This window comes from Citrus clementina, unplaced genomic scaffold, assembly GCF_000493195.1.
Source record: "Citrus clementina cultivar Clemenules unplaced genomic scaffold, Citrus_clementina_v1.0 scaffold_5, whole genome shotgun sequence".
NCBI classification, from domain to species: domain Eukaryota; kingdom Viridiplantae; phylum Streptophyta; class Magnoliopsida; order Sapindales; family Rutaceae; genus Citrus; species Citrus x clementina.
Genome location: NW_006262201.1, coordinates 2,624,105 through 2,647,172, shown reverse-complemented (window position 1 = coordinate 2,647,172; position 23,068 = coordinate 2,624,105). Strand labels below are relative to the sequence as shown.

The window sequence follows — 23,068 nt, the reverse complement described above, 5'->3', positions numbered from 1 at the left end:
TTATTTACAATTCTTTCATTGGTCCTTTGGTTAATTCACCAATGTCCATTTCCTCAAACACGAGAATGCAAAGTTTGCTAAATTACTGTTGGTGAACTGGTGGGTACTGGCTTTCATTTCACTTTAGTGTAATAATCGTGTTATGTTAATTTTTGTTTTTAGTATATAAAATATGTACCTTTAACAAATGAGTCGAATTCCTCTTGATCCAAGATTTTTTATATCTTATTTCAACACAACAAGAATATAATCGATGATACATGTTGTCATTGTCAATACAATTATTAAAAAAATAGTGTACTTTAGTAATAAAAGAGAGATTAATTTCTTTTATTTTAGGTTAGCAAAGGTAGATACATTCTAATTTCCTCCTTATTTTGTTGAAAAAATAGCATGTCTATATGATATTTTGAGGGCACATTTTGAGTGGGTCTCACTTAGCGAAAGTGAGAAATCTTGTGAGGTTTGGATTCTATTATGTTAATACTTCAAAAATATAATTTTATTTTCTCAAAATAGTGCTTGGGTGAATGAGAAATTGTCTCTCAAAGTTCACTATTGAAGTTGGAAATTTGAAAGCAAATGAAACTTTTCCCACATGAGAAAAAGAAGCCCAAGGATTAGTGTTTATATATAAACATTTAACCATGCATGAGTAATAATTATAAGGATAGAGACTCTCTCTACACGCGCGTGCGTAGGGGGTGCAAATCCAAGACCGATTTGGTTAAACTCGTGTGCGTCCTGCGTACGCGAATGTCAGTCCAAAATCATCCAAGCTTGCATAGCACATTTTTAATTTCCTTTGAATTTTTTGTTGTAACAACTTCACAACAATTATTTTTTAACTGGTTTTGAATTCAATTTTGAAATCAGTTGATGGAATTGAATTGGCTGTTATAACTATTTAATGGCATATATTGAATTCCGAAATTCAATACAATGCTGCTGTTATATCCTCACATGAGTATAAAAAAGCACATCCTCTTCTGTTTTTTATACACACTGAAACCAGCACACAGAGCACTTGAAAATTTTCCTTTCCTCCTTCTTTCATTTGTTTTTTCTTATTGAGTTTGCCACTGTTGTAGTTCGCCGACATTACCTGTATGTGATTGACCGAAAATTCGTGCTCGTTGTATCCTGAGAAACAGTTACCAGCAGACCTAAAGCACTTCAGTAGGTGGTAAATTTGTTTTAAGGAAATTGTCCTGTGCAGGCCTCGGGTTTCATTTTCTGTTTCGATTTTTCTTTTCCCTCCTATATTTTCAGTTGTGATTTCCAGTGTTGCGTCAGTTAATTTACCTAGGTTTTATTTGTTTAACTCACTTTGTTTGTTTTTTTCCTACATATTTAACAATATATTTTTTTTTATTCAACATCTGAAGAAAGCAAGAATAGAAGAAAGCAATAATGTTGATTTTCTTTTTCTTAGTTTAGAAGAATGGATAAACTCTCTTCAAACTTTTGAAATGAACCTGAAGAAACGGTAAGAGGAGAAAATGTTACTTTATTCTTGACATTTAAGATCAATAAAAGGGTTTATTATTTTTGTGTTCTTTCTGAAATAGTGCCTAATTAATCATGTTAAGCAAAAGCAAGGTTCTTGGTTTGGCTTTTATTTAATTTAATTTGTAAAGCAAAGGCATGATCCTAAGCTCCTCCAATTTTATATTTGTGGTGGGCGCTATTTTTCCTTTTTAACTTTCGTGGTGGTTTTTGCCTAATTGATTTCTAGACTTGTTCGACCTATCACAATCACAAACTCATTCTGTTGTAATTCACTTTCTTATTTGCTCTAATTTCCATAAACTCATAATTCGGTTTCTTCCCCCCTACCCCCACCCAAAAAAAAAAAAGGTCAATCATCATAGATGTAATCCTTATGGCATCCTGTAAGTTACTGGTCAATAAGCTAATTAGCTATAGTAGGGATTTGAGTGTTTGATCTAATGGCCATGAAGGAGTATTATAAAAAAATGACAACCCAAATAATAGGGCTATGTAGACATGAATAAAATGACCTTACACCACTCTTTTCGTAGCCTTCTTTCCTAAATCAAATTTAATCAATTAACATCTATTTTTTATGCTTTAAATATCTAATATATTGTTTCTTTTTGTAGAAATAATATATTGATTCTTGACATGCTTACAACATTCAAAAGTATTCAAATTTGCTTCGTCGACATATAACTTAAACAAATAAATAAGCGCTTTATTGTATCATGGAGTCATATTTGTTTAATTCATGTGTATTATTCGATTGGTGGAGGCAAATAACATCTTAAGAAAAACAATATTTATAACGTATCTTGATGTAAACATTAATTTCTTATGGTTTATCCTTTTTATTACACTAAATTTCCACTATTTTTATTGCCATTTTCTATAAGAGTAGGACTATTGGCACCCCTTCATTAATCTTATAAAACCCCTATTATACTACAATTATATTTAAGGACAAATATAAATAGAGTTAAGTCATTTATATTTTCTTTCTCTCTTCAATTTATTTTGCTTCCACAAAATAAATATCTTTTATTATCATTAAAATAATCTGAATTTAAGAAGTAATCCTCTAAGCCAAAATAAATTTTTTGCAATAAATATAACAACTTAATTAATTAAGATACAATACAATGAAAAAATAAATTAAATAAAATTTTATCATACTGTAAATAATTTTTTAAGATAAAATACAGTGAAAAAATAAATTAAATAAAATTTTATCCTACGGTAACGGGTGGTGGTGACTGGTGATTGGTGAATTGCTCAATTATTAATGGGTGGTGGGCTCTGTTTTTATTTTCACTTTACTGGAATAAACAACAAGTGGAAGACTTGCTACATGCATTTTGCTTGCCCTTCACACTTGCTGCTCAATTTTCTTAGTTTGCTTTTCGAAACTCAAAATTCTGTTTCTTTCTTTGCCCCAAAAAAAAAAAAAAATGTCAGTCATTGGAGAGGTAATCCTTACTGCGTCTGTTGAGATGAAATACCAAACAAATATTACCAATTTGTGAGATGAGATAAAAGTATTTGATGACATTCAGCAAGTTTTTTACTGCCTCTTTAGCAACGTAAAAAAATAAAAGAGCGTGAAATCAAATCCTAAGAATTAAAATCTAAAGAAAAAAAGGTATCTTTATTTTTTTTTCTCAATAAATTGATTGAACTTCATTCTTAATTGCAAATGGTGACAAGTTAAGTAAATTAATCAGCACCACAATTAGTGAATATTAATACCTCAAGTTAACTTAATGAATTAAATAATATCTTAGTAACAATACATTTTCATCAAAATTAATTAGTCTTACAAATTCATCTTATAAAAATTGTGAATACTAAGCGCAATACCTCCCAATAATGTGATGCTAGTGATATATACAAATCATTACACGTTTGCTTATTGATTAATAAAGTTAAAACAAAAACAAATAGACCCACGCTAATAACTTTGCAAACAAACCAACCCCACCATTTCTTTTGAAAAAGAAAAAGAAAAATACAATCAGAGGATTTCCACTTTTCTCTTTGTATCACTGTTGTTTGATTCCATATAATGTTTTTAGAAACACATGCATGCGAAACTTGCTAAATTATTGGTGATAGTACTGTCTTTTATTTCATTTAGTGTAATAATCACGTTTTGTTAGTTTTGTTAGTAACCTACTAAATATATACCTTTAAAAAATGAGTCGAATTTGTTTTATCTAAAATTTTGTTTTACAATAGGAATATAACATTATGATACGACTTCGCATTGAGATTAAAAAAAAATGTAGTGCACTTACAGGAATAAAAAGAGAGATTAAAATCTTTTATTCTAACTTGCTTTAATAAGTAGAAGACTTCTACAGCGAAGATGGATGCATTCTACTTTCCTCCATATTCAACTTTTTTTTTTATTATTCAATGTTTGAAGAAAAAGTAAGAATTTTGATATTTTTAGCATAGAAGAATTGATAGACTCTCTTCAAACATTTGAGATGAACCTTAATCAAGGTTTTGAAAATCATAAAGAACAATATTTTGAAAATGTTAGCTGAGTAGATTTTAGCATTAATTATGGTTCTACTCTAAGTCGAAAATGTGTAGGTTTTTCTCTTATTATTATTTTTAAAATTCTGTCATTGGTTCTTGGTCCACTCATGTCCAGTTCGTCAAGGAGAAGACAACAAGCGTGTGAAGCTTGCAAAATTATTGATGGTGGTGGGGGCTGGCTTTATTTACACTTTGGTGGAATAAAGTGAAGCTTGCTAAATTACTGGTAGTTGGAAGGTTATTTTTTTCCCCTTTCATCTTCACTTTAGAGTGATTCAATTGTGTCTATTTGTTAGATATCATATTAGTTGAATAAAGTAAAATATTTCTAAAAAGAAACGTTTTAGGAGTTTTTTAAAAAAAAAAAAATAGAGAGAGGAACGTTTTGATTGAACTTGGTTTATGAGATGAAGGTTCTAGGAAATAGACACTGGATTAACCGCTCGACCTACGAACTTGGTTTATGAGATGGTTTCGTAACAAGTGGTGATGATTGGTGAATTGCTAAATTATTAATGGGTGGTGGGCTCTGTTTTTCTTTTCTAAGCTGCAAGGAACAACAAGTGGGGAGACCCTTGACACATTTTACGTCGTATTTTGCTTGACCACACTTAATTACCAAGCATTTTCATTTTGCTTACCAAGTGGCGGTGAATGGTGATGAGTGAATTGCCAAATTATTAGTCATTGGTCAATAAAGTATAAACGCGTGATTTCTACTAAGCTTGCTGGGCCAGACCCTTCACAATCACAAACTCGTTCTGATTAATTATCCATTTTCTCACCTGTTCCATTTTCTCATTCTGCTTTCCATAACCCATAATTCTGCTCCTTTCTTTCTTTGCAAAACCAAAAAAAAAAAGAAAAAGAAAAAAAATGTCATTCATCGGAGAGGCAATCCTTACGGCGTCCGTTGATTTGCTGGTCAATAAGTTAGCTTCAGAGGGTATTCGGCTGTTTGCACGCCAAGAGCAAATCCAAGCCGACCTAAAGAAGTGGAAGAATATGTTGGTGATGATCAAGGCGGTGCTTGCTGATGCTGAGGAGAAGAAGACTGATCAGTCTGTGAAGTTGTGGCTTGGCGAGCTTCAGAACTTGGCTTTTGATGTTGAAGACTTGCTGGATGAGTTTCAAACTGAGGCTTTCCGGAGGAAGTTGCTGCTTGGAAATCGAGATCCAGCTGCTGCTCTTGATCAACCCAGTAGCAGTCGTACAAGAACAAGTAAGTTTCGGAAGCTCATTCCTACCTGCTGCACCACTTTTACTCCACAATCGATTCAGTTCGATTACGCCATAATGTCCAAAATCAAAGAGATCAACGACAGATTTCAAGATATTGTAACACAGAAAGACTCGCTGGGTTTGAACGTAAGTTCAGTTGGGAGGTCCAAAAAAGATAGGCAAAGACTACCCACAACCTCTTTGGTGAATGAAGCCAAGGTATATGGGAGGGAAACAGAAAAGAAGGAAATTGTTGAATTGTTGTTGAGGGATGATTTGAGAAATGATGGTGAATTCTCTGTTATTCCTATCATTGGTATGGGCGGGCTGGGCAAAACCACTCTCGCTCAGCTTGTCTACAATGATAAGCAAGTGCAGGATCATTTTGATCTCAAGGCATGGACTTGCGTCTCTGATGATTTTGATGTTATCAGGCTTACAAAATCAATCCTACTTTCAATTGCTAGTGACCAGAATGTGGATAATCACGACTTGAATAAGCTTCAAGAGGAGCTGAAGAAGAAGTTATCTCAAAAGAAATTTTTGCTTGTTTTAGATGACGTTTGGAATGAGAATTACAATGATTGGGATCGACTCAGACCTCCATTTGAAGCTGGCGCACCGGGAAGTAAGATTATTGTCACAGCTCGTAATCAAGGGGTTGCAGCCATCATGGGGACTGCTCCGGCTTATCAATTGAAAAAGCTGTCAAATGATGATTGTCTGTCTGTGTTCGCTCAACACTCTTTGGGGACAAGAGATTTCAGTTCAAACAAGTCATTGGAGGAAATTGGCAAGAAGATAGTGATCAAATGCAACGGCTTGCCCTTAGCTGCGAAAACTCTTGGTGGTCTCTTACGTGGTAAACTTGACCGGAGTGATTGGGAAGGTGTGCTCAGTTGCAAGATATGGGATTTACCCGAAGAGAGATGTGACATTATACCGGCGCTTAGAGTGAGCTACTATTATCTTGCGGCACCTTTGAAACAATGCTTTGAATACTGCTCATTGTTTCCAAAGGATTATGAATTTGAAGAGGAGGAGATAATTTTATTATGGTGTGCTTCGGGTTTCTTGGATCACAAAGAGAGTGGGAATCCTATTGAAGATCTAGGTCGAAAGTTCTTTCAAGAGCTACGTTCAAGATCTTTTTTCCAGCAATCAAGCAACAATAAATCACGATTTGTGATGCACGACCTTGTCAACGACCTTGCTCAATGGGCTGCGGGGGAGATATACTTCACAATGGAGTATACCTCAGAGGTTAACAAGCAACAAAGTTTTTCCAAAAATATTCGTCACCTGTCATACATTCGCGGATTTTGTGATGGCGTTCAAAGGTTTGAGGGCTTGTACGATATCCAACATTTGCGAACTTTTTTACCAGTAATGTTGACAAAGAGTTCGCGTGGATACTTGGCTCGTAGCATTCTTCCTAAGTTGTTCAAACTCCAACGGTTGAGGGTCTTCTCTTTGCGTGGATATCACATCTCCGAGCTGCCGGATTCAGTTGGTGATTTGAGGTATTTAAGGCACCTTAACCTGTCTGGAACTGAGATTAAAACTCTGCCTGAATCAGTCAGCAAGCTTTACAATTTGCACACCCTTCTGTTGGAAGACTGTCGGCGACTGAAGAAGTTGTGTGCAGCCATGGGAAACCTCATCAAATTGCATCATCTCAATAATTCAAATACAGATTCGTTGGAGGAAATGCCAGTAGGAATTGGTAAGCTGACTTGTCTTCAGACTTTGAGTAATTTTGCTGTGGGAAAAGACAATGGTTCTGGGTTACGAGAGCTAAAGTCATTGATACATCTTCAGGGGACACTTAAAATTTCAAATTTAGGGAATGTAAAAGACATTGGTGATGCAAAGGAGGCTCGGTTGGATGTAAAGGAGAATCTTAGAGAATTATCGCTTAATTGGACTTGCAGCACCGATGGTTCATCTTCAAGGGAGGCAGAAACTGAAATGGGCGTGCTTGACATGCTCAAACCCCATGAAAATCTGGAACAATTTTGTGTCTGTGGCTATGGAGGTACAAAATTTCCAACATGGTTAGGAGATTCCTCATTGTCAAATTTAGTAACACTTAAATTTGAAGATTGTGGCGTGTGTACTACCCTGCCGTCAGTCGGGCAACTACCCTCTCTAAAGCATCTTGAAGTGGGTGGAATGAGTAGAGTAAAGAGTTTGGGTTCAGAGTTCTATGGGAATGATTCTCGGATTCCTTTTCCATGCTTGGAGACTCTTCATTTTGAAGACCTGCGAGAATGGGAAGACTGGATTCCTCTTAGATCTGGTCAGGGAGTTGAAGGGTTTCCTAAATTGAGAGAGCTTAGCATTTTAAGATGTTCTAAACTGCAAGGAACATTGCCAGAATGCCTTCCTGCATTGGAGATGCTTGTTATTCGAGGATGTGAAGAATTGTCAGTTTCAGTTACGAGTCTTCCAGCTCTTTGCAAATTAGAGATTGATGGATGTAAAAAGGTTGTGTGGAGAAGTGCAATTGATCATCTCGGCTCACAGAATTCAGTGGTTTGTAGAGATACATCAAATCAAGTGTTTCTCGCAGGGCCATTGAAGCTGCGAATACCAAAACTGGAAGAATTGGAGATAAAAAATATTAAAAATGAAACACATATATGGAAGAGTCATAACGAATTACTGCAAGACATTTGCTCTCTCAAAAGACTGACGATTGACAGCTGTCCCAAACTTCAATCCTTGGTGGCGGAGGAAAAGAAAGACCAACAACAGCAGCTCTGCGAATTGTCATGCAGACTTGAATATCTAGAATTGAGTGATTGCGAAAGCCTTGTGAAGCTGCCACAATCATCGTTCAGCCTCAGTTCCTTGAGAGAGATAGCAATCTACAAGTGCAGTTCCCTTGTTTCCTTTCCTGAGGTTGCTCTGCCTTCCAAGTTGAAGAAAATTCATATTGGAGCATGTGATGCACTGAAATCGTTACCAGAGGCATGGATGTGCGACACCAATTCGTCTCTCGAGATCTTGAATATTCACTATTGTTGTTCGTTGACATATATTGCTGCTGTCAGGCTACCATCGAGCCTTAAGAATTTGAAGATCTGCGGTTGCCATAATATAAGGACTTTGACAGTGGAAGAGGGCATCCAGTGTAGCAGCAGCAGAAGCAGCAGAAGGTACACGTCATCTCTTCTTGAGCACTTACACATTGAGAGTTGTTCGTCTCTGACATGTATATTTTCAAAAAACGAGTTACCTGCCACGCTTGAGTCCCTTGAAGTTGGCAATCTACCTCCGTCTCTTAAGTCCCTTTTAGTTCGGGGATGTTCAAAGCTGGAGTCAATAGCAGAAATGTTGGACAACAACTCATCTCTTGAAACAATCTACATTCCTGATTGTGAAAATCTGAAAAGTTTACCGAGTGGTTTACATAATCTCCGCCAGCTTCGAGACATACGGATAATGAGGTGTGGAAATCTGGTGTCCTTTCCCGAAGGGGGATTGCCTTGTGCGAAACTCACGAGGCTGGAGATAACTGATTGTAAGAGACTAGAGGCCTTACCCAAGGGATTGCACAATCTGACCTCTCTTCAAGAATTAAGAATAGGAGGTGCGCTTCCAAGCCTTGAAGAAGATGATGGCCTTCCCACCAACCTTCATTCACTTGATATTCGGGGTAATATGGAGATTTGGAAGTCAATGATTGAGCGGGGCCGGGGATTTCACAGATTCTCCTCTCTGCGACGTCTACGTATCGAAGGATGCGATGACGACATGGTGTCATTTCCACTAGAGGACAAAAGATTAGGGACCGCGCTTCCTCTTCCTCCCTCTCTAACATCTCTGGAGATTTTCAATTTTCCAAATCTGGAACGCCTATCTTCTTCAATTGTTGATCTTCAAAACCTCACTTCATTGCGACTCCAGAATTGTCCCAAGCTCAAATACTTTCCGGAGAAGGGCCTGCCTTCCTCACTTTTGCAATTAAGTATCAATCAGTGTCCGTTGATAGAAGAGAAGTGCAGAAAGGATGGAGGACAATATTGGGACTTGTTAGCCCATATACCCGATGTTTATGGTGATATTTTTTATTTGTGAAAGGATGGACGACTGTAATATTTTATTATTAGTATTTTCTTTTTTCAAATTAGGCGTTGAAATAGATCGTAAATTGGTTTTTGGTGACTGAACAATGGACGATTGAAATATTTTATGATTACTACTTTTTTTTTTCAAATTGGGCGTGTTTGTGTATGTGATTTCAAAATTTAAATTTCAGTTGAAAACTAAGTTAAATTAATATGGTTCGGCGTCGGTGAGTCTTTATCATGTATATAAGGCTAATGGGTTTTCGAATTTTTTAATTAAACAATAAAATGCTTGTTTAAAAAAAATGAGTTTGCATTATTCAGTTGTTGAAACTTCATTTTTTTTTTTATTTATCCTTCTGTTGTATGATTATATATGTGTGTGCGTGTATATTCTTTTCATCGGACTTTGGCAAATATTGTTTTGAAATTTTACCTGTTGGATATATAAACACCGGAGTGTTCTTTATTAAAATAGCATGGTTCGACATAATTAATATAAATAAAAATCAATTTATTATGATTGGATTTGCTAGATTAACATTATTTCTGTCTATTCATATAAAATCTAACTTGTGAATTGTTAGTACGGTGATTATTTTAAATATTTTGTATTTCAAAATTAATTACATTTTGTTTGTGTGTGCGCGCGTGTATATATATCATAGAATTAAAATTATTTTGATCGTGTACATGAGTAATTTGAGTAAATTTAATTTAATTAATTAATAGTAATTCGATCATGATTTATTGAAAGCACTTGATTACATAATTTTCGTATATGAACACTACAATCAAATCCCATAACAATAAAGATAGAAATTAGAAGAGAAAACAATATCCCATGACTAAGCCAATAAAATCTCAAAAACAAAAAGTAATCTAAGCAAAGCATTAGCCAAACAAATATCAAAAATAGTGGAAATTAAATTTCAGCTTTAATATTAAAAAGTTAGTTATTTAAGTGATATAGTTAAAGAGATGGTTATCAAAGCTCACCTCTTTAATCATTATATTTCTCTAATTACATTTCAGCTTTAATAGTCTTAATATCTTCACCAAAAGAATTACCAGCTGCCTCATCAGCAACAGTGTTATAATGTTCTACCTCATCAGCAACAGTAGTTTTCAATTGCTAATTAAACACGTAAGGGCTAACTGTACTGCAATGTTACTTATACTCTTTAAATTAATCACTATGGGCAAGTTCTTGAATTAATTGTTTATGTGCCATCGCTATTAATATTTATAAATATAATTTATCAGTTATTGAATATTTGGCGCTCACACATCACTCAATTAAATCGCAGCCCAACACATTTAGATTAGAATCACAAATCAATCATCATACTCAAATAAAGCTCATAAATTTATTCAGTAAACAATAAGAAAACAAAAATTTAAACAAAAAAAAAGTAAGAGTAAACACAGACAAACATAGGACGAAAAACAGATCAAAACTAATTCACTTCAATTTCACATGAATCTAAATTAATTGATTAATTTAGAACTCGAATTAAAAAAATCAAATAAAATTAATTACATTAACTGGATCTTAATTAATTGATTAATTAACCCTCACCGATTTCATTTAACAAAACTTTTATGCACAGCACAACCGTATAGAAAATTAACAAAAACCAAATGAAGTATCAAAACTGTAATTAGTTGCGATGCGTATATGAATTTATTTAGAGTTCTTTATGACAGATAAAGGTCAATTATATATCCTTCGTATTTTCTCTTTGAATTAGTCTCGAAAAGACTTACAATATAGACTATGTATTTCCTACGAGATTTATTAGAGCGAATTGTTGTTTTGAGAATTATCAAATAATATATTTGAGAGTTATTTATTTTTGTACATATAAAATTGAAATTCTTTAATTATGTACGGGATTTTTGAGGGTCATTAGGAGGTTTTGCGCATTAATGGTTAGTGAAGTAAACCGACCAGGGGAATTTATCAAAACAACTTGATTACGTCATCTTCATACATTTACACTATCTCCAAATTCCATAAGATAAAAAATAAAAAGAGAAACTCAAAAGAGAAACAATATCCCACCCAATGTCGAGAAATTATCAGAAACAAAAAACAAACTAAGCAAGTCAAAGCATCCGCTTGTGATGCCAGAATCCAGACTGCTCTGATCTGATCATGCGCTTCACAATGTGAAACGGGTACCATGAGCATTTTTTTATTGCATAATGAAAGAGTTTGTATATAGTGTTTGGTTTAAGAGAAACTAACAAGAAAATGAAAGAAAATCATAAAGAATCAGATCTGAAAATGATCATATTCTTATTATTTGACTGATGATTACAACTTGTTATTTATAGTAAAAGATCAGAGGCATCTCGTAGCTTGTCAGTTTGTTGAATCTAATATGCATGCAGTCCAGTTCGTTATCTTTGCTGCTGAGCTGGATAACTAACTCAACAACACACGTAAGCATCAGCAGCTCCATTTAATCAGATGCTCTCAGCTGTACCATATTATCATACTCTGTAACATCCTCCCTCAAGCTGAACTGACCTGGATGGACATTCAGCTTGCTTCTTAGATAGTGAAACTGATTAAAAGTTAATGCCTTGGTAAGAACATCGGCATTTTGGTCTTCACTGGGAATGAACTGAAATGTAATTTGCTTAGCTGTTACTTTGTCTCTGATGAAGTGAATATCAAGCTCAACATGCTTAGTTTTAGCATGATAAACAGGATTGTGAGCTAAAGCTATGGCACTTTGATTATCACACCACATTATGGGGGCTGTGACAAGATGAATATGTAGCTCTTTCAGTAAGGACTGAATCCAAGTAACCTCAGCTGTAGCTTGAGCCAAAGCTCTATATTCAGCTTCAGTGCTTGATCTGGAAACTACTGCCTGTTTCTTAGACGACCAAGAAACCAAATTTGAACCAAGATAAACAGCATGACCAGCCACTGATTTGCGATCATCCTTATCACATGCCCAATCTGAGTCACTAAAACAATTTATCTGCATAGTGCCGTAATGATAAAAATGTAATCCAAAATGAATTGTTCCTTTCAAATATCTAAGAAGCCTCTTACAAGCCTCCCAGTGCTCTGCTGTTGGTGAAGCTAAAAACTGACTAAGTTTGTTTACAGAGAAAGCTATTTCTGGCCTAGTGAGAGTCACATACTGTAAGGCTCCAACTGCACTTCTATATTGAGAACTATTTGAAATAACACTTCCTGACCCCTTTGTAAGATAATGACCAGTGGCCATGGGAGTAGGAACTGGACTGCAGTCAGCCATATTGTGTTTGGTTAGAATATCAGCTATGTATTTAGATTGAGATAGATAAATTCCAGATGCTGTTTTGGTAACTTCTATCCCAAGAAAATAACTCAATTTTCCCAGATCCTTCAAAGCAAAAGCATTTTGCATATTTGTGATCACTTGCTGCACCATTTTATCACTTGAGCCTGTTATGATTATATCATCCACATAGACAAGAACAAAAATTACTTGATCACCTATCCACTTGTAGAAAAGGGAGTTGTCTGACCTTGAATTTTGGAAACCCCATTTCACAACCATAGCATCTTTCAGTCTCTCAAACCATGCCCTGGGGGCTTGTTTTAAACCATAGAGAGCCTTTTTCAACTTACAGACATGAAGAGGTCGAGATGGATCAATGAAGCCCTCTGGCTGCCCCATGTACACATCTTCAACTAATATGCCATTCAAAAAAGCATTATTCACATCCACTTGTCTGAGCTCCCATTTATTCAGAACTGCTAAACTTAAAATAACTCTGACTGTGGATGCTTTAACAACTGGACTGAATGTTTCTGTGTAATCAACTCCTTGTGTCTGATGAAACCCCTTAGCCACTAACCTGGCTTTGTATCTAGAAATGGTTCCATCAGCATGATATTTTATCTTGAATATCCATTTGTTTCCAACTACCTTAACTGGTTCACTTGGCAAGACCAGATCCCATGTATGATTGTTCTGAAGTGCTTGAAATTCTTCTTGCATTGCCTTAAACCATTTTGGATCAGATAAAGCAGCTGAAACAGAAGTAGGTTCTGAAGGTATGGCTAGTAAAGCAGCTAAAAAAGATTTAGGCTTAAAGATACCAGCCTTGGATCTGGTTATCATGGGATGACCTATAGGTGGTGCAGCAGGTAATATATGAGGAGGAGATTGTGTATGATGTATAGGATGTGTATGTGATGTTGAAGTAGATGATGAAGAGGAGGTTGAAGATGGAGAGAATACCTGTGGAGTGTCAGCAGGTAGGTAATCACTTGCTGGAGATTCTTGCAGGGGGGATTGTACTTGTGGGATTGGAACAAGAGTAACTTTGGACTCTGAAGAAATATCTAAGGGACTGCAAGACTGAGCAATGGAAGAGAAGTCTGATCCAGATACATATGGAAAGGATTGTTCATCAAAGATGACATGATTGGACACATACACACGACCAGATGAATGAAGACACTGATACCCTTTATGAGAAGAGCTATACCCAATGAAAACACATCTGTTTGATCTAAAACTGAGCTTGTGTCTGTTATAAGGTCTGAGATAAGGAAAGCAAGCACAACCAAAGACCCTAAGAGAGGCATAATCTGGTACTTGCTGAAAAAGTTTTTGATAAGGTGAAATGTTATTCAAAGTTGGTGTGGGTAGTCTGTTGATAAGGAATACAGCAGTATGAAAGGCATTCCACCAGAACTTAAGTGGTAAATTAGCTTGAGCTAACAGAGTGAGGCCAATGTCAACTATGTGTCTATGTTTTCTCTCAATTCTTCCATTTTGATGATGGATATGTGGACAAGGGTGCCTGAACTGAATTCCAAATTGAGTGAGATATGATGCAAAGGTTCTAAACTCCCCTCCCCAATCTGTTTGAACTATTTTGATGAGTTGTTGTAAGTGTTTTTCAATAAAGGATTTGAATTCTGTGAAGACTTGGAGAGCATCTGATTTAGCAGTCAAAGGAAAAATCCATGTGAATCTGCTAAAATCATCTAAAATGGACAGATAGTATATATAGCCTTGAGTGGATGCAACATGTGATGGTCCCCACAAATCAGCATATATAAGTTGTAATGGTGCAGTTGTTTTTGTTGGAACAGATCCAAAATGTAAAAGATGACTTTTACCATGTTGACAGGCATTGCAAAAGTTTGGAGTTTTATTGAGTACATTGAAACTATTACAAGCTTTCAATACAGATTTGAGTGTGTGTAAGGCAGGATGTCCTAGCCTTTTATGGAAAACATTGACATCGACTGAGCTAGTATTGACAGCCAAGGCTGATTTACACAGCAAATGATGAGACAAAGTACTCTTACTTATTTCAGGAGAAATATCACTAGACAAAGGAGAATGAAAAGCAAACAAAGACTGAGGTTTATTGGAAGAAAGTTGACATGACAAGGCTGAGCTAGTTTCAGAGACTTGAGTTGCAGATTGGACTTGATACAATCCCCCTGTTGCAATTCCTCTAAGCAAAGTGATCCCTGAGTTCCTGGCCTTGACAACACAGACATTTGCAAAAAACTCAAGTGTCACATTGTTATCTACTAAGAGCTTTGAAACACTGAGTAAATTTTTCTTAATATTTGGAACATGAAGAACATGGTTTAAACACAAGGGTTTATTTGCAGTAGTAGCTAGCAATACTGATCCAATATGTTTAATATGCAATGCAGAACCATTCCCAACAAGCAATTTGTCAGTGCCAACATATGGCTTGAGATCCAGTAATTTACCTGAGTCATTTGTGATGTGGTTAGTAGCACCACTGTCAATGTACCAAGCTGGATCTTCAATCATCTCAGGTGCATGAGTTGGAACAGGGACTGAAGGAGATCCAGAGTAATCTCCAGTAGGAACAAAAACATGAGCAGGAGAGTAACCACCATGAGAGTTAGATGGTTGATAAACATTGAAAGCAGTTGGATCTGAATACATCAAATGACCTTGATAACCAGGTGCTCTTGGTATGTTGAAATTACCAAACTGAGAGTTACCAATTCCAGCACCATATTGAGGATTAAGATTTCTACCAAAATTACCAAAATTTCCATAAGCCATAGAAGACCTATTTCCATTAGCATAGCCAAAACCTCTACCATACTGCCTCTGACCAGGCCTAAAATTTCCATTAAAACTACCTCTTCCTTGATTTCTTGAAGGAACAAAAGCTGAGTTAAACATATTCCTGCATTTATTGGCACCATGACCAGGAATGAAGCAGATCTGGCATACAATTTGTGAGAAGTTACCATCACTAGATCCAGCTCCAGAATTATAACCTCCTCCATACGATCCAGTGTTAAACTTCTGATTACCACTAGTGTTTTTACCAGGATTGAACTGCTTTTGAGCAACATTAGCTGACAAGTTATGTGTAACATCACTTGCAATTTTTCCTCTCTTTTGTTCCACACGATTTTCATGACTCAATAACAATGAATAAAACTCATCAAGACTGATATTATCTCCTCTAGCTAACACAGTAGTAACTAGTGACTCATAATCAGAAGAATCCAATCCAGTCAAAACATGTTGAACGAAATCATTCACTTCAACAGGTTTTCCAGCTAAAGCTAAGCTATCAGATATCCTTTTCATTTTTGCAAAATAATCAGTTATGGACATCGAGCCTTTTTTAAGAGTTTGGATTCGCATTTTTAGAGGCATTATTCTAGCTTGTGACTGGGAAACAAACATACTTGTAAGTGTATCCAGCAGTTCCTTTGCAGTTGAGCAGTGGATCACAGTTGTCAGCAAATTCGGTTGAATAGATGAGAGCATCCAGCTCAGAATCAATTGATCCGTCTTTATCCACATTGTGTAAGCTGGATTGATCTCTTGATTATCTGTTCCAGATGAGAAACCAGCAGCAGAGCTTGTAGCAGAGAAAAATTTTTCCGGACAGACTTGATTTCCATTGATGAAATCTTCTAAACCATTTCCTTTAATGGATGTGAGAATCTGAGTTCGCCAAACAATGAAGTTATTATGATCTAGTTTTATCGGAGTAATAAAACTATAGGATCCAGAATTTTGATTCGAATTTGCCATTTGTTTGCTCTGATACCATGAAAGAGTTTGTATATAGTGTTTGGTTTAAGAGAAACTAACAAGAAAATGAAAGAAAATCATAAAGAATCAGATCTGAAAATGATCATATTCTTATTATTTGACTGATGATTACAACTTGTTATTTATAGTAAAAGATCAGAGGCATCTCGTAGCTTGTCAGTTTGTTGAATCTAATATGCATGCAGTCCAGTTCGTTATCTTTACTGCTGAGCTGGATAACTAACTCAACAACACACGTAAGCATCAGCAGCTCCATTTAATCAGATGCTCTCAGCTGTACCATATTATCATACTCTGTAACACATAAAAATATTATCAAAAGTGTCACATAAATATGATATTTCACCCAAAATGATGCCGATTCGGTAACTTTACCCATCCGATACGACCGGACTTCCAGGTAATCGATAAGCGACATGAGGGTCACGACAATAAACGAGAACAAAAACTACTTAAACAGCTCTCTCCGCCTAACAAATTTGACCATTTTCTCCCATTTCGTCTCTCTTTTCTTTTTCCCTCGTAAATTGACAGGAATTTGGAATCCAATGGAGCAAGAAATTAAATTTGTTATAAACGGGAAAGAACTTAAAGCAGGAAATAAATATTTGACAGATTAAAAGATTCATAAGATAATGCAGTCAACATAGTTAAAACTGTCTACAATCAGTCAGCTAACATGTAGAAGTAAAATAAGATGCTCGGCTAACCACAACAGTCGCTGTTTTGCTGGATTGGCATTCGCTTCATCTGAACTGTTCCAGAAGATTTGTTTGCAGTAGGCTGGTTGCCCATTCTGCATCAAATTTTAACTCATAATTAGTGAATCAACAAATTGTTTCAGAGACTAACTATGTTAATCAGCATAGGACAACAGGTTTCACCAAGATTTGAAACCACAACCGCACATCAGTTCATGATAACCACCAGTCACTGCTCAAATAGACAACTATCAATTCTGGAAATGTTAAATATTTTGAATAATACTGTTTCAATTTCTTAAAGTTTAGGGGTGAGATAAAACAATTCCTCACATCTTGCATATGTACATTATCATGTTATTAATCTGATTTAGACAGATGTCAAATTTTGAATCCTTTTATGCACTACAAACCAAAACTAGAAACAATCTTAACATTTTATAGTCACAAAATAAACCCATAGACGGTGTCTAAAATGCTCACAATCATCACATCATGGGATTTCTCAAACCCTGTAGGGCTTTTCTACCAGAGTAATTTGTTCCAACAGAAAACATTAGGTAAAAAGTTACTCATTGCAGAATTTTCATCACAATGCATATAACCAGCAATAATAGTGATTGTTAAATAAGAACAGTCGGCAAGAAGGAAAGAGTTAAGTGATTTTACTTTTTCTTAATCTCGCCAGCCATGGTCAAGAAAGCCTGCTCCACATTGATTGCATCTTTGGCACTCGTCTCCGGGAAAGGAATCCCCAGTTCATCTGCAAATGCCTGCATTTCACTCGGAGACCAACAGAAAGTCAGAAAAATCAATGTAGTATGTTATTTGGATACAATGGTATGCCACCCATAATTTCTGCATCTGCTGCTTGATGCCAATAGATCAGCCGATGTACTGTCTTAATCAATAACAAGTCAACACAAAGTCCATAACTCCGTCTGTTGCTAAAAACCAACCCAACAAGTTTCTCTCAGTCATATATAAAAGCATTTCCAAAGTCTTGAAAGATATTTTATTGGATAAGTACCTTGGAAACTTTAAATCACATGAAGAAGCAGAAAAAGATGCTTTCTCCTTAACATTGTGAAGCACTTTGATGTGCAGATCTTGTAGCTTAATGCTCAACATATCACATTAGTCTAAGTCATGAGTTGAAAACAAGATTCTTATAAAATCTTATTGCATGCAAATTATGCAGTTAAAATTTACCAATTTATATAGATAACTAGTTAAATAGAAATTATTCATTAACAAACAATAGATATCTTATGCAATGATATTCCCTAAAGAATCAGACTGCCAAATCCCTTTAGATAACCTTGGAAAGAGACCAAGAAAACGATACAGATCTCACCCTAACCAACCATTTGAGTGAAGCACTAAGGGTGGCAAGTTTCAAACTGAATTACAGAGGTTAGCAGCCAGTAATTCAACCAAAACACAAGTACGAGTGACCGTGTATTTGTTGGGAAAATATGCTCTTTAAAAGCATATGTGTTTATTTAATTGTAATAAACAGTTTTTCTGATTAATAAAATAAATGAGGTATTTTATTCAAATATCTTAATTGCATTAATATTTGTATTAAAGTCCATTTAATCATATTATATGTATTTATGTGATCACCATGTGGATTCACAGAAGACATAAATACAAGTTATCTTATGATTAAATAAATTTAGTTCGCAGTTGATAAATAAAGTTGGGCACTTTATTTAGGTATAGACTGTAATAAATTCATTGAATGATTTGTCTTAATCATGTATGAATTTATTGATGTAGTACGACTACATTGAACAGGATCACATGTGAGATTTAATTAACTTTGTAATAACTGTCAGACTTATTAAATCTCATAGGCGTTGATTTTACTGTAATCTTAATCTTGAGTTAATTATGATTTCATGATTGTAATTGTTATTCCATTTGAGTTACCAATGGACACAACACATACTTGTGGTCAAGATTACCCGGTATCTTGGTGGGAGCAATTATGAGTATTGGAGTTATGGATTAACAATATAGAATTTGTACAACACATCTCTTGATGGGTTTTCGGCACTTGATCATAGAATTCTCTGGCCAGAGTGTGTCAACATATTTAGTATGTTGAAAATGATCATTAGAGAAAACCAGTAAGGATCAAGGAATAAGATGTTATTAAATTGATTGGACAGTTGAGATATCAATTTAATTAACGATGTGGTACAAAGGATTGTGCACTAAAGAAATCAATGTGGCTTGGGACGAATTATTATTCGAGCATACAATTATGGAAGTCAGTTCCAATCTTTTAGTGGAGTAGATTTGGAATTAAATAATTAGGCTAGTTTAATTACAGGCCTAATTATTGTAGCCACTATTGTATGTTCCCAAATGATCCCCGGGTTAGCTCATTTAATTGACTGCACCACCACTGGACTAATAAGTAAGATAACTAGCTATTTGGGTCAAAAGCCTAAATATATCATTTAGTGGGAGGCTCCATTTAATTAGCTTTTGTATAAGGGGCCTTATGTTATTTTACAAGGTGGGTTCCCTATTGAAAAAGAAAATAACGTGAGTTTTATTTAGGGCATTATTTGGAGCCTAGGGTTTTCACTAAAGGGAGATATATAAGGCTTATTTTCTCAAAAGAAAAAGGAAGAAGCCACTTTATACAAATCAGAGAATAAGATTTTTCTCTCCATGATTGAGAGAAAAATTTTCTCGTGCTAGTTGCTTTGGCAGTGATAAAGGCGCCCACACGTCAAGTGCAGATCGAACCTGAGTCATAACCTGGAAGATCATTGGCGACAGTTCGTGATCTAACAAGCGTGGTGATGACGGATCGTGATCTAACAGGAGTGGTGGTGGCAGATCGTGATCTAGGAGCCTAAATCACTTCAGTGGAAAAGCCAACTCGGATTTTCAAGGTACGATTTCTAGAATACGAATTCTTATATATTATATGAGAGCGATCTTCAAAAGGTTTTATAAAATTTAAAAACATGATTTTTCCCCTACAGTATTATCGTGAAAGTGTGTGCATGGGCATGCATGCAAACAGGTAAGTGAAAGACAGGTAAGTGAAAGACATGTAAGTGGAGAGAGAGAGAGAGAGAGAGAGGTCTAAATCTAAAGCACAAACCTCATATGAACTTCAATAGATTCATTAGACTTTTTTGTAAGTGGGGTTGTCCATATGGATAAGATTCAACATGGAATGAGAATACGCACCAAAACAGACATTCAAGGCTCAAAACGAATTAGAAAATACATTAGAGGAAAGTAAATGATTCTCTTTGGGCATGTTTGGCTTTCCTCTCCAAAAAAAAGGGGTACTATTAGTCACCATTTAAGGAACAAAATGCTTTAATAAAAATTTTATTTTCATTATTCATTGATAAAGGGTAGAACCACTTAGAGCAATTTGGCAGGCCCTTGGAAAAAAGGAAAAGGTATTTAAGGATCTCCCTACTCAATTTTATTGGAATCACACTCAACATTAAAGGATATGATACAAGAGACATTTAAATGAAGAGTCAAACTTGTGTTCTAGTAAGTCAAATTCTCACTGAGCATGCACATGATAAAAGATTAACAAAGAAATACAATTTTATTAAACAATCAGTTGCATTAAAATGAGAACATATTACGAACATTTATTTTAGGGGATATTATCAATTGACTACTTTAAGAATTACAATATATCAAACAACTACAAGAAGTATTTTAGTCTATCATTTTACTACTATATCTTTACAAAACTTATGATTTTACTACATTTCCGTTAGTACAAAAAAAAATAACAATTTCACCATTGGAAAAAAATTACACAAATAGAGGTATCAAATATTATATTCATAGGCTAATAGGAATTATTTGTAACTACTTTATATTTTGAATTTATAATATTGTAATACTTTGTGTGTTATTTTTTAACCAAAAAAGAATTAATATAAAGTGCAAAATTGATATTTTATCAGTCAGCCAACAGGTCAACTATCCGTGCCAATGAAATGTAGTAAAATAATGGGTTTTGTCTAGATATAATAGTAAAAAGATGGAATCATATTTTTTTATGGACTTTAGATTTATTGCAATTCTTGAAGGATTCAAACGATAATAACCCTTATTTTAACAAGTCGTATTGACAAAAAAGATTCCAGCTTGAGATACAAACTGTCCAAAGTTTGAGTGTCCTGGGTATGCAGAAACTTATCAAGCAAATGCACTTGAGAAGAGTTTAAAATTATATTCAAAGTTCAGGCGACAGAAGTCACGAATATACCTTGGCTGTCTGTGTGTCCACAACCTTGTTCTCAACTAAATCGCATTTGTTCCCCACTAGAAGCTTGCATACACTGTCATTTGCGTATCTGTCAATCTCATTCAACCACTGCTTGACATTATTGAAGCTCTCCATCTCAGTTACATCATAGACAATCTGTTGAAATCCCAACACATTTAATTAATCTCACACAGTTGCTCAATTAAAAAATTGGAAAAATAAGATTACCACTTATTCTTTCTTAAAAGAGAATACAGCATTGCAAGACTTTTACTTCCGACAACATCATATGTCATAAGAATTTATTAGACAATTTGCATCATATTATCGCTCCCATTCTTGGACTACATCATCTTGTATACAGATTTATTGGAAAATGTACTGCTTAACGAAAGATGAAAAATAAGTTAATAAACACATACAATGCTGTTAAGATGTCACATGTAAATCACAAACTTTCTGATTTAAACCAAGAACCGGAAAGGCTCCTTACTATGATTCCATGGGCTCCTCGGTAATAACTGCTAGTTATAGTCCTGAATCGCTCCTGTCCAGCAGTGTCCCACTCAACAGATGCAAAACAATCACACATAAGACATTACCTAAATGATGTTTATAAGACAAATACACTCATTTCAACATATCACTCTTCAAACAAAGAAAATAAGACAAGGTTCTTGAACATAACCTTCACTAAATAAGACAAATCGAATTTCTCTCAATACAAGATAAAAGGAAATTTTGACTCACAATCTGCAGTTTGATCGTCTTCCCATCCAACTCCACAGTTCTTATTTTCTCCCAAAAAAAAAAAAAAAAAAAGAGTAAAATGCTGAAGTCTGCCAACATTTCTTTCCACATATACATGCACATACATACATACACGTACATAGACTCATATTATAACTTATACACATATATACATATATATAGAAGAGAGACTCACAAAATCAACTCCAATGGTACTGATGTAGCGGTGACATAAGAATCATCCTGAAAAATTGAAAAAAAAAAAACAAAAAAAATTACATTAATAAACCTAAAAACTAACAATTAACGTAATGAAAACCTAAATTTACAAGAATAACAATTATTTGTCATCTAAATTATCATTTTAATAACACAAATTCAGAGAACAAAAAGCTAAAATAGAAAGTAATTAATATAAAAAAAGAAAATAAGAAGGGAAAGGAAAAGTCAACAGACAGCAAATCGGAGCAGCAGGCAGGACTTTCCGAAGGACGAGTCTTCGATAAGCAACAGCTTGAACAGATAATTGCTTCAACAAAAAAAATGAAAAGGCAAAAAAATAAAAAAAGTTGAAGTATTGTCAAATTAAAATGAGTATATGTTAACAATGTTAATATCAAAAAAAGGAAGGAAACAGGGAGGCTCACTATTCGTTGCTCATGATTTTGGATGGAAGTGAAGAATCTTCCGACGGTCCTTTTGCTCTGTTTGGAGAGCGAGAAAGAGAAAAGAAAATGAAAGGGAAAGTTTGTTTCTGCTGTGTCGTGCGGGAGAATTTCCTATCTCACCTCTGGAACATAGCTTTGTCCACTTATGAAGACACTCATGCCCAATAATTATATTATCAGTTATGAACCTATTTGGCATAAAAGCACTCTGAGTTGGCGAAATAACATGATC

At 35.0% G+C, this 23,068-nt stretch overlaps 1 protein-coding gene and 1 pseudogene across 1 annotated transcript; one reads left to right on the top strand and one right to left on the bottom strand.

Annotated features, from left to right (window-relative positions):
• Positions 1-4,907: 4,907 nt before the first annotated feature.
• Positions 4,908-9,359, top strand: LOC112098542 (putative disease resistance RPP13-like protein 1). Its single transcript, XM_024185137.1, has one exon. The coding sequence runs from the start codon at positions 4,924-4,926 to the stop codon at positions 9,352-9,354; it is 4,431 nt and encodes a 1,476-aa protein (XP_024040905.1). The 5' UTR covers positions 4,908-4,923; the 3' UTR covers positions 9,355-9,359.
• Positions 9,360-16,990: 7,631 nt separating this feature from the next.
• Positions 16,991-22,850, bottom strand: LOC112098544 (annotated as a pseudogene).
• Positions 22,851-23,068: the final 218 nt, after the last annotated feature.